Source organism: Fundulus heteroclitus, chromosome 12 (genome assembly GCF_011125445.2).
Source record: "Fundulus heteroclitus isolate FHET01 chromosome 12, MU-UCD_Fhet_4.1, whole genome shotgun sequence".
Taxonomy (NCBI): domain Eukaryota; kingdom Metazoa; phylum Chordata; class Actinopteri; order Cyprinodontiformes; family Fundulidae; genus Fundulus; species Fundulus heteroclitus.
Genome location: NC_046372.1, coordinates 501,288 through 513,306, shown reverse-complemented (window position 1 = coordinate 513,306; position 12,019 = coordinate 501,288). Strand labels below are relative to the sequence as shown.

The window sequence follows — 12,019 nt, the reverse complement described above, 5'->3', positions numbered from 1 at the left end:
TAATTCCCCCCAAACCTATTTATGGGTTTTGCCCTCGGCGGCAGCGTTTGCAATGACCGGCAGTGATTCTTTGATATCGCTGTAGTTGATCCTCCAATAGAAGCCGAATAAATGACGGTAAACCAGGAACAAGCTCCAATGGCTACTGAGGAATGTTTTTCATTCACGTCCTTATTTGTAACTTGGACCTGGAACTGACATCCCTGCTAACAGCTAAGCTATGTGACCAAGCTAACTGCTAGCAAGGCTATAATGATGCATTTCTCTTCCTCTTTATGTCTTCAAACTCTGTAGCTGCACATTTACTAACAGAATTACTTTAGTTATTATGAATACTTCTATGATTTTTGCACAACTATTGTTAGAAATCAATAAAAGTGCGATGAACTGCTGGTATCTCTCTGTTTGTAAGCATGTGGCGGCCATATTAGATTTTAGGGTCTGGACTGGTGAGAAATGTCCAGCTTTGCCAACTGTAATTCAGACTTTAGGGACCCTTCCTGTTGTTTTCTTTCCAACTTGAAGCTTGAAAAATTGGATTTGAAAGTAGAAATGAAAGACGCTGTTGATTAATATCCTTCAGCCAAACTGTATACTAATGTTTTAAAATGCTTTTCGGTGTGGGGGAACTTGGAGAGACGAGTGTTTACTAAGGTGGCATTAGTTCTAAGTTATATTTGAACAGCAACAACAGACGATTGAAACCACTGTTTTTGACTAAAATTAATCTCATACTCTTTAGTTTGAGCTTCCTCAAGAAAACCCCCCAAAACATCCCAATTTTGTGACAATGCCTCTCCTTGTGTCGTCTCTCTTCAGATTCATTAAGAAGTTGGAACATTCATGGAAAGCCCTGGTGTACGATGGTGTAAGTTGACACCCTGCAAGCATCTGAAATTACTGCTTTTATGAACGAACCCTTTATTCGGCTGCAAAGACCAGCAATTTTTTTTTCTCCTGCCTTTAGGATTCTGTTTCTGTCCACCGGCCCGGGTTTTACGCCAGCCGCTTCCTCAAGTTCATGACCACGCGGGTCTTCAGGAAGAATCAGCGTGAGTATGCAAGATGACGTGTGAAATTGCTGAAAGGAGCTAGGACTGGGAAGCAGGAAATCCTGGCCTGATAAAAAAAAGCAGGGAATGCGGGAGCAGATTTTACTGTGTATTTTAGGGCTGATCTGTTTCTGTCGGAAGCCTTTATGGGAAAAATAGGGCTGCCTCGTGATAGCATTGTCTTTAGCGCCAACATTAATTTATAAGATGAACATTTCTATGGTGATTTAACAGCGAGGGAGAGAAACTCAGGAGAAATGCTGTCGGAAAATAATAATAGTTTGGAGACCAAACAGAGTTCTACCCTATCGATGGTTTTAAAAGGTCTCTTTTAAAAGAGAGAGCCAAGTCAGCACTCAATTTGTCTAGAGAAGGGGTAACAATCAGCTTGGGACTAATGTGATTAATATAACTCAAATTCTGGCAGCATTCAGATATGTTATAATTTCTGCTCCACTTCTGACCAGCATTGTTTCTGTGATGAGCATGAGATCTGTACAATAGTTCTTTTAGTAAGGTCTTGATGTCAGGACAACTATTTTTTTTACTGGTAGATATAGGCTTATTCTGTGGTTCAAACATCACTATGGTTCCTGTTTTGGAACTGCTCCAATTATGAAATGACTCCAGATCCCGTCATTTAATAATTGCTTATCTCTTTTGAAAAACAAAACAATGGAAAGGCCAATTGTGATTTATTATCTGTTTTTATACTTTAAGACTTCTAGGTTTTTCCTGGCTTTGAAATATGATTTTTGACATTTAAAACGGTGAGGCTCAACATACGACTTCAGCCGTGTTGTTTGCTCTGTCAGGTTGTTAAGAAGAGCTGTCTGAGGTATGACAGCCTCATAAACTCTCTGTTCTGTGTCCCATGAAGACCTGGAGCTGCTGCATGAAGTCTGTTCATTGTGACAGCGTGGGTCGGGGTGAAATTGGGAAGCCGAGCCACTGATCTAAGGATTTGGTTGTGCTTTTAAACATCACTAAGTCCTGCCAGAGGGAGGCGACAGGAACAGATTTCCTTTCATTTCCTGCTTTAGGGGATCAGAATTTGTGTGGATTTGAAAAACACTTTTATGTCCTTTTTTTAAACGGTTTAAATTCGGCTAATTTCTGGAAAATAAGAGTTTAACGGTGTACGAGCCCTTCATCCATCACAGCCTTTTCCCCTTATCTCCTCCGCTCACCCCTCCCCCTGCTTCTGCCTCCCTTGAATCTCTAATTTTCCATCCCCCGTTTTATTTTTTTTTCTGACTTCTATGGGCTTTTTTTTGTCTTTTTTTTTTGCTCTGCAGCAATTCGATTCTCCCCCTCAAAGAGGACCCGCTCCAGCATCCCTGCTCTGAAGTCGTGCTCACAGGAGATCCTTTCATCGCAGGCGGATGAGAGGCACGAGGCGGAGAGGAGGGAAAGACTGGGAGGGGCACGGAGCCTGGCCAGTCTGGATGGACAAGGTACACAGAGAGCATGTGATGGTTTACCTTTAATCGCTTCCTGGCAACGTTCAGGCATATTAATAGAAGTGCCTCTTTTTTAACGCCACCTTGGAAAAGCTTTGCTTGTCATCATCTAAGCCGGCTTCCAGATTATCTCTGCGACCTTTTGGTGACGTTCCCCTTGTTTTCGTTGTAACTGAGGCCTTTTAGAAATAGTTGAGGCCATTAAAACGTCTCCCTTCGTTCGGCCATAAAACACCCTGCCTCTGGCCAAGCTTTCACAGATTAATACTCTTGTTTGGCGTTGCAGGAAAGAAAGCAGAACCCACCTTGTTAATCGTATCCTCTCGGATGTACGTGTATATGGAAAAGGCACAGAAGACCCTGTGTATTTTTCCAGCTCTCCTCGTCTGTCGTGCGCTTGTCTCCCTTATGACCGCGATCTGACCCCAGGACAAGGAGCTAGACGAATCAAAGGGCGATAAAGCAAAGTGCAGCGGCTGCAGCTGACCTTTGTGTCTAAAGGAGTCGGTTGGGCAACGTGTCGCCGGAAGAAACAAGGGAGTGGTGCTGAGAGAGAAATCACAGAGTTGTGCTTACACTATGCTTTTTTTTTTTTTCTCTGTTTGTTTATTTTGCAGCTGAGGGGCTCTCCCACATGAATCCCCAGCTGTGACGCAACAAACAACAGTGGAAATTAAATTGTTCCACTTCCTGGTTTGTTCTTTATGGTTTCCAGATCAGTCCTCAAAGGAGACGAAGGCGCTTTAAACAAAATCCCTCTTTATCTAAATGCCACACTTTTGGCTCCCCTGGAGTCCTTAATCAATACAGTTAATCACCCCCCCAAGTGACCTCAGCTCATCATCTACTGATGGGCTTTAGATGATGGTTTCACATTGTAGAAATAAATGATCTTGTAAATGAAGGAAATGATATTGAAACTAAATGATTTGTGTGTTATTCTTTCCTGTCTTCAGCTGTGTTTGGTTCATTTCGGCGTCCTGATCTGGTCCCTGCCAACACGTCGTTCTACGAGGCCTCCTCTATGGGCACCATCTCCTCTTCCTCCGTCTATGTAAATGTGGAAAGCCAAATAGGAGAGAGGTGATGTCCATATTCTGTTTTTTTTGCCCCCCCTTCTAATCCTCTCTAAAGCTCAGGAGCAGAGGTGGCAGAAATGTTCCTCACAGATTCTGATCCATATTGACATGGTGGCAACGTGTAGATGATGTGAATCCTGATACAAATCATCCATTTCACCACATGCTAAATTAGATTGAGATGTGATGACTGTGGAGGCCACAGGAGGACCGACAACTCATCGTATTCCAAAAAAGGCCGTGGGTGGCAACGGGTGTTTTTTTGTTTCTTGAACACACTTCCGACTTGATTGCTTGAAAAAAAATATGTAAATTCCAACAAAGATGTGGAAAAAAATTCAATTCAATTCAATTTTATTTATATAGCGCCAATTCATGAAACATGTCATCTCAAGGCACTTTACAAATTCAAATTCAATCATATTATACAGATTGGTCAAAAATTTCCTATATAAGGGAACCAGTTGATTGCTTCAAAGTCCCGACAAGCAGCATTCAGTCCTGGAGAAGCGTAGAGCCACAGGGAGAGTCGTCTGCATTGTCCATGGCTTTGCAGCAATCCCTCATACTGAGCAAGCATGAAGCGACAGTGGAAAGAAAAACTCCCCATTAACGGGAAGGAAAACCTCCAGCAGAACCAGGCTCAGTATGAACGGAAAAATAATACATAAAAATCTCTTACAGTTTAGATAAAAACAAAAGTTAACTTAATCTATTGTTAGAAGCTCAAAAAAGCGATCAAAAAATAATTTAACAACCTTCCGTCGTCACACCGGACATTTGACAAACAAAAGCCATCTCCACCTCGCCCTCCGGTGCGTTCTTAATCTTTTAAATTAATGGGAGGCTCTAAAAATTAGCAAAGTAATCTAAACGATTGAAACCAAAATCTGGAGTTTTATATTTCCAAACTAACTTTAAGCACATTCTAACTGTCTAGAGAAAAAAAATATATATATAGAACTTATGATTTGCAAAAATTCAACATAAATGGCCACAACGGCATCTAAGAAAACCAGCTGGAGATGATCGGGGCTTCTGACCTGGTGTTATCCTGCTGGAAGTAGCCATCAGAGGACGGGTACACTGTGGTCATAGCGGCATGAAAGAGGATTTGAGCTACGGTTTGATTTCTATCACCCAAACCAGTCTGCCCATTGTCCACTGACATCAAACTTCAATGAGTTACTTTACGTTGCGTTCAAAGTAGCTTAAGTTCCTTCATATCCCCGTTCTGATGCTCGGTTTGGTTGTAGATGACTAAATGCACTGATTTAGCTCTATGAGATCGGCTGATTTTCTGTTTTCAGTTGCATGTACCTAACGAAGTGGACGGTTAGCGTACCCATCATCCTAAATTAAACACGATACAGACGGGCATGGCTAAGTCAAACACTAGCTCGTTAGTGTCGCTTGTGTTCTGAGCTTACATGGCCTGATCATGCATTAAAGAGCAGGCGCTTTAGCCGCCCTCGCAACATTTATCAGATACACAATCACTTCCAGAGCTCCAGGTGGACTCTGTTATCAACGAGAGGGCGACGTTGGGGTGTGTGGACGTCGTTGGTGTTAATAAAACCTTGGAGCAGAGTTCCCATTGAGAAACTGATTGCTGCAGACATTTACAAGTAATCTATTGCCTCTCTTCATGTTGAGAAACCAGGTGAATAATCCCAGTGATGGTTTTACATTAACAGGTTTTGTTACACCTTGATCACCTCTGGCAGAAGGCCGTGTTAATACCCCCTCTTCCTAGAAATCCATATTTTTGCGCCGTTGGCTCAGCCGTGCTCTCTGAGGCTCCGTTGTGGGACTCGCCCCTCGGGTCGGTCACCGGCTGCCGCCCTCGTATTGTTCTCCTGGCTGTTTTCATAAATATTTAAACGGCAGCTTTGATACAGTTTTTTAACCCGGCGATGTCGGACCGCACCAAGGCTGTGACAACCGGTGACCTCCGTCTGACGAGCGGTCGGCCTGTCGCGGTAGCAGCCAGGTTGTACGTGTAACGGCTGTCAATCTGTTTTTCACACAATTTCTACAGAAACACTTTTACAGCTCGCTACCTGGAATTCATTTTCACTTTGAACCAGAACAACTCTTCATCATATATCTGTCATAAAACCTGAATTAGTCACCTGATGAACATACACACATGCTACGAAAACAGTGTTCTTGTTGCCACCTAGTGGTTGAAGCGATGCTGTCAAAGAAACCCCATGTGGGGAAAGCGGTTTCAACAAACATTGTTTTTTTCTGTTTAGGAAACATTTGACTGTCTTGTTGGCCAGACTGTTCTCTATTACTATTTTAGGATTTCTTCCTAATCTAGTTTAAAATAAAGTATTTAGACTCTCTTTGTTGCCCTACCCCCCTAAATATTTCAATACAGGATTCATGAGATATTTGCAGTTCTAATCCAAAGGTCACATACCTGTCATAATCAGTTTTAATGTGATATTAATCTTTAATGATTTAGCCGTCCATCCAACCATCTTCTTCCACTTATCCGGAGTCGTTTCTCAGGGACAGCAGCCTTAGTAGGGAGGCCCAGACGTCCCTCTCCCCAGCCACTTGGGCCAGCTCCTCAGGAGGAATCCCAAGGCGTTCCCAGGCCAGCCGGGAGACATAGTCCCTCCAGCGTGTCCTGGGTCTTCCCCTGGGCCTCCTCCCGGTGGGACGTGCCCGGAACACCTCACCAGGGAGGCGTCCAGGAGGCATCCTGACCAGATGCCCGAGCCACCTCAACTGGCTCCTCTCGACGTGGAGGAGCAGCGGCTCTACTCTGAGTCCTCCCCGGATGACTGAGCTCCTCACCCTATCTCTAAGGGAGAGCCCAGACACACTACGGAGAAAACTCATTTCAGCCGCTTGTATCCGGGATCTCGTTCTTTCGGTCACGACCCAAAGCTCGTGACCATAGATGAGGGTAGGAACGTAGATCGACCGGTAAATCGAGAGCTTGGCCTTTTGGCTCAGCTCTCTCTTCACCACAACGGATCGGTACAGCGCCCGCTTCACAGCAGACGCTGCACCAATCCGCTTGTCGATCTCCCGCTCCATCCTCCCCTCATTCGTGAACAAGACCCCAAGTTACTTAAACTCCTCCACTTGGGGCAGCACATCCGGCACCGACACGGAGAAGGCACTCTACCCTGTTCCGGCTTTAATGATTTATTTGAACCATTATTCTTTTTCAAGATAATCCGACTATGTAACACGCCACTTCAAAGCGCTTTAAAAACAACAGCTGGGCGCACAAGTTTGAGTTGATTGTGACTTTTCTGTAATCCACACAGCATCAAGAAGGTCTCTTAGCAATGTGGAGGGAAACTGCCAGTAGGCTTCAACAAGCATCGTTCATGGTTTGTTGTGGATGTTTGACGGCTCTTCCTATCAGAGATGGTAGAGCTCATTTTAAATGTCTGGTTTCATTGCAATGACCCAGCTTTTAAGCTTAGTCCAAAAATATCAATTATCTGTTTTACTCGTTCTTGATCTCTACGTGTGTCTTTGGCCTGTTTGAGCAACCAGCTTGCGTCCGTGTTTTTAGCTATCTAGCTTTTGATTTGGGGTGAAGAGCTTGAATGTTAGAACCTGAAGCCTCAATGTTGTTCCTCCAAATGTTCTTCTTGTCACTTTGGCAAAGTAGCTCCATCTTTACTTCATCTGACCATTTAAAAACCATTTCTCTAGAAAACATGAACTTTCTGTTCATGGTTATGTTAAACTTGCTTCACTGTGCACGATGACACTTGTAATAAAGCAGCTTTCAGTTTATGATGTGCTATAGCTTTGGATGTCCCTGGCTCGTTCGTGATTATTCTAACCAGCTTTCTCTCATCTAAAAGGTGCCAGAAAATATTTAAAGGAACTTAAATAATGCGTGGAGTATAACACTTTCAACCCGAGAGAGGAACAGCTTAAAAGCACAGAATGAAAGTGGCATTCGTGTCATTAATGAGTTTAAATAAACATCTGACCAGAACTGTGTTCTTCCAGGCTAAAATTAGTCCTCACCAGGAAGCATCAACAATAGGATTTCATTATTTCTGTAGTGTATTTTATGTTTCTGTCTGCTGTGAGACCCTGTTTATACAATGAACTCTCAGTAATAGCTCACTTCTAAATGTCTTGTCCTGATGCAGGGATGATGTTGCATCCAGCTCTACGTTCACGCTGGAGGACAGCGCCATCTGCCTCACTTCAGAGCAGAGCACCGTAGATGTGGACATAGATCGGGACGATGGCTCCATTCTTGATGTGTACTTGGTAAGTTATATTTCTGATCACTCTGGGGTTTAAAGAGTATGTGCCGTCATTTTTTTCCAACTTCAAACTGTGTTCAATTTTATATCATTTTATAATTGTATATTAACTTCTATGACCAAAATTGGAAAAATGTGCAATAGAAAATTTATAAAAAAAATCAAACAAAAGAAGTGAGTATTAGGCAGCCAAGCAGAAAGTTGCAGAGGTGGGATGGCGTTATATATAGAAAGCTAAACTTTGACACAGATGCGAAACACAGAAAATCAAGATTTATAGGCTGACTTTGTCTTATGATGCGGAGAAAGTCTGGAGGAATGTTGTCTGATAGTAGTATCTTGGAGACCTAACAAACAAGCACCCCACTTAGAGATATAAGTATTATGAGGCAAGAAATAGCCTGACAAAAAAATAAATAAATAGATTTAAAAAATCCACAGTGAAGAATAATCATATGTGACAAAAAGTCTGGGAGCATCAGATAGTCCCATTCTGCTCCCGTTCATTATTACTCCGATATGCACAGGTTTTGACAAAGTTAGAGATAGTATATACTGTAGTGTCAGACTAAGTTAGTCCTGAATGGTGGCTTCAAGCTAATGGTAGAACTGGAGTGGACTAAAGGGAAGGCAAAACACCGATAAAGAATCAGGCAACAACCACAGTGAACGCTCCCACTCATTTGGCTCAGACACAGAAGAAAAAAAAAACACTCCAAGCTAGCTCTGGTTATCGTGTTAAACACAGGAGGAACGTTTAGAGTGGTTGTTAGACACAATCTGCAGCCATCAGCAGATGTTTTTATACTAAAAAATCATAAAAAGTAAATAGAAATGCTGCAAAAATACCTTTTTATTATTCGTTATGCTCAGACATAGCTGCCGTTACCTCTTTGGTCTAGCTAGCTGTTTGTCCTAGCCGTAGCATGGACCATGTTGTGTCCTCTTCCCTTAGCTTTTGGTCCTTCCTTCCCTTAAATCCAAGACTTCGGTTGTTCTGTATCTCTGGACCTTAAAGTGTTTCAAACTCGTTTTTCTGTGGCTGAGGAAGAAAACGTTCTCTTTGCGGGTTTACTTCCATGGAGCTAATACCCATTTGTTATGTAGAGATGTAGAAGAGCTTTTTTGTTAGTAAAACAGCTCAATACGTTCCTTTTCTGCGTTGCCAATAAGTGAAGTGACCATACATCCATATTGCCTTTAAGCAAAGTACTTTTTTTTGGTCAAAAGACAGCTGTTCTATTATCACCTTGAAAGATTTCCAGACAATGCCATTGCAGATGCTACATCATCCATATATGGTAGTGCCTTCCTGCTTTAGTCGATTTGACACAATTTTGTTTCCTACTTTGAAAAATAACGGCAAGGTCGTAACTTTTTGTTCTCTGCCTCTAAAATATATATGTGCACCGAGACTGTAAAGCTTATTTTAACCATAACTTTTTTTTTTTTTTCCCCCTCCTCTACAGTAAAATCTTTACATCCCTCATTTCCTCCTACCACGCATAAAACAATCTCCACACTCCATGGGATGCACCAGGCTGGAAGTCGGTCTCCACGCTGAGCTCTGCTACGTCCACGATGCCATTTTGATGTTTGCCAATTCCAAAGGACAATGCTTGAATGTCTCTCCGGTTGACGGACCTCTACAAAGTTGGAACAGTACCAGTGTGACATCTTTTATAATGCGCCGGGACTTCAGATGGGGTTGCTTTTCTACTGCATGTACGGAAGCAGCTCTACTTAGTTTTATACATGGATATATTTTTTTTTCTTCAATGTGCACAGTAAGATTGCATAGTATACATATGAAAATAGACACATAAGGAAATACTAGATTCCCATGATACATTTCTTTACTGGCGGCCAGAAAGACTTAAATCTTTGCCGCGGCGTCAGCTGCTGATGAGAAATGTTTACAGTGGCTTTATGGTAGCGTCTAAGGACTGGAGGGTGCTCTGTGAAGGACCGACTCACCCCGACACACTTCCTTATGAGCCTCCTGAGGCCAAACACTGACTTTGACGTGGCCAAACGCTCCCAAAAAGGCGGCGATTTCTAAGGCCTGGGAGGAACCTGATGCTCAGAGTGAGAAAGGACGGTTAGCGGACCTTTGACGATGCACCTGCTCTTTTTTTTTTCTTTTTTTTTTTAAATGGCACTTTTGACATTGGTTATGATTACTGTAAGAACTATGTTCTTTTCTCTGAGGACGTTGCTTAGGTTGGTGGTCCACAAGACAATAAGCACAGAGTTGGACGTGTGGAAATGCACTCCCCATTTACTCTACAAATGCACACCTCTGTTTTATCGTTGATATCACGTGTAGAGACAAAGAGAGGAACACTGTAGATCATGTTTGACGTGGAACTACTATGGCCTCACGATTGGAGACCCTTCTGCTCAGGACTTTTGAAATGGAACAAGTACGTCCTCCTGAAGAAGTGACGAGACGTGCAGCCAACGCTTACCGCTGTCTGATACCTCATCATGACTGCAGGCCAACTATAAACGTTCAACTCTACAATCAAGTCAGATGAGAGAATAATTTATGACAGAACTCGAAATAATTCACCATCTGCTAAAATAAACACTTTAGTTGCTGAATGTAAAGAAAATGCATATTTATGTACAGAAAAGCTTCCTATAAATAAACGCCTTTAAAATTCACTGAATGGCCTCATTTGTGACGGCGAAAGAAAACTTAAAAGTTAAATACTTTAACATGATCGGTCTGCGTTTGACTGTGTGCAGTTTTTAGTAACGGCAGCATTACTGAAAATAAGTGTCATGAGTTGGGCTTATTTTGTGGCATCGGGCTGAAAATACCTTCATGTGTTTGAAGAAAATTATTATTCTGAATATAGCAGAAATATTATCTAAGACATTGTCAGAACTAACGGATTGATGCCCCTTTTTGTAAATGTGTAAAAGGTCGATCTTTTATTGCAGCAGCAAAATCTGAAAATTTCAGAAAAATCCAAAATGTAATTTGGATTTTCATCAGTCACCAATGCATGGAAATATTTTCTACACCAAGAGAATAGAAATCAAAAGCATCTGAAAAACTAAGGCCCCTTTTTCATGTGCCAGGTTTACAATCATTTAAAGTTTTGTTTTACAGAAACCACACTTGTTCATTACATTAACATATTGTATGTTTATCAGATAAATTATTTTAAAATGTTTTACTTTTGTGGTTGCAGAGTAGTTTCAACTTGCTGATTATGAGCTGCAGGACAAAACGGACATCACAGACCGTCCAGAGTCCCGGGTCAGCGCCGATGTTCTCAGCTCACCCCACAGATTCTGTTCATTTTAAATCAGAGACGAGTTCTGAAGAGGTTTTGTGTGTCTGGTGAACTGAAACTTATGTTCATTTGGCTAAGGGATATAGATGATAAACCTCTTGAGAGATCAAATGACAAACTGCTATGATTTACAATCTTTAAAATGTCAAAATATTTCAAAGAATCATGATACGATGCGCTCATAACAAGCTCCCCAGAACTTCTGGTAAACAGAAATGGGCCCACAGCACCATAGACCCTTCCCCGTAAGAAACAGAGGATTTTCCCACATTTTGATCCTTTAACTCTTGCCAGATCCACTTGGAATAATTGGAACCAGAAGCAATTAACAAGTCTATAATATATAATATACATATGTGATGGTAGGGAGAAAAACCAACCAACCAGTCTGTGTGTAAATGGTCACTGATTGCTTTGAGCATTGGTGACCCCAAGAGGACGCTTTGCAGCAATTCCCCCAACTTATAAGGACCAACAGCCTTTTATCAGGTTCTTTTGGTCCGTTATGTGAATATTGTCCCCTACAGAAACAGGAATCAGATTTATTACACGTCCCTAGACAGTTTATACTTAAACTTGATCCTGTTCAAACATTCAAAGTTGCTTTAAAGATATTTGAAATAAACTGTAAAATTGTTTCCTTTAATTTAGGGATGACTACATGCTCCACAATTACTTTGTTGAAAAAAAAAGAAAAGTATTTTGTAACATTTCACCCCCTGAACAAATGTAGAAAAACTAAAAGTGTGTTAGACATTTCAGTGTGAGATGAATCTACTGCAATAACTGCTGATATTCGCAGATCTTCACCAAGTTGGGGGTCAGTAAGTGTGAAAGGTGGTTAGTTTG

The 12,019-nt window shown here is 41.8% G+C and overlaps 1 protein-coding gene across 1 annotated transcript in view; it reads left to right on the top strand.

Moving 5' to 3' along the window:
• The window catches only part of pip5k1bb (phosphatidylinositol-4-phosphate 5-kinase, type I, beta b), a 44,926-nt gene extending 34,397 nt beyond the window's left edge, over positions 1 to 10,529 (top strand). Inside the window, exons 10-15 of the mRNA XM_012861351.3 lie at positions 820 to 868; positions 968 to 1,052; positions 2,351 to 2,509; positions 3,472 to 3,598; positions 7,740 to 7,863; positions 9,329 to 10,529. Of these exons, the coding sequence (XP_012716805.2) occupies positions 820 to 868; positions 968 to 1,052; positions 2,351 to 2,509; positions 3,472 to 3,598; positions 7,740 to 7,863; positions 9,329 to 9,331 (547 nt within the window). The 3' untranslated portion in view covers positions 9,332 to 10,529. The remainder of the gene's footprint in view (positions 1 to 819; positions 869 to 967; positions 1,053 to 2,350; positions 2,510 to 3,471; positions 3,599 to 7,739; positions 7,864 to 9,328) is intronic.
• Positions 10,530 to 12,019: the final 1,490 nt, after the last annotated feature.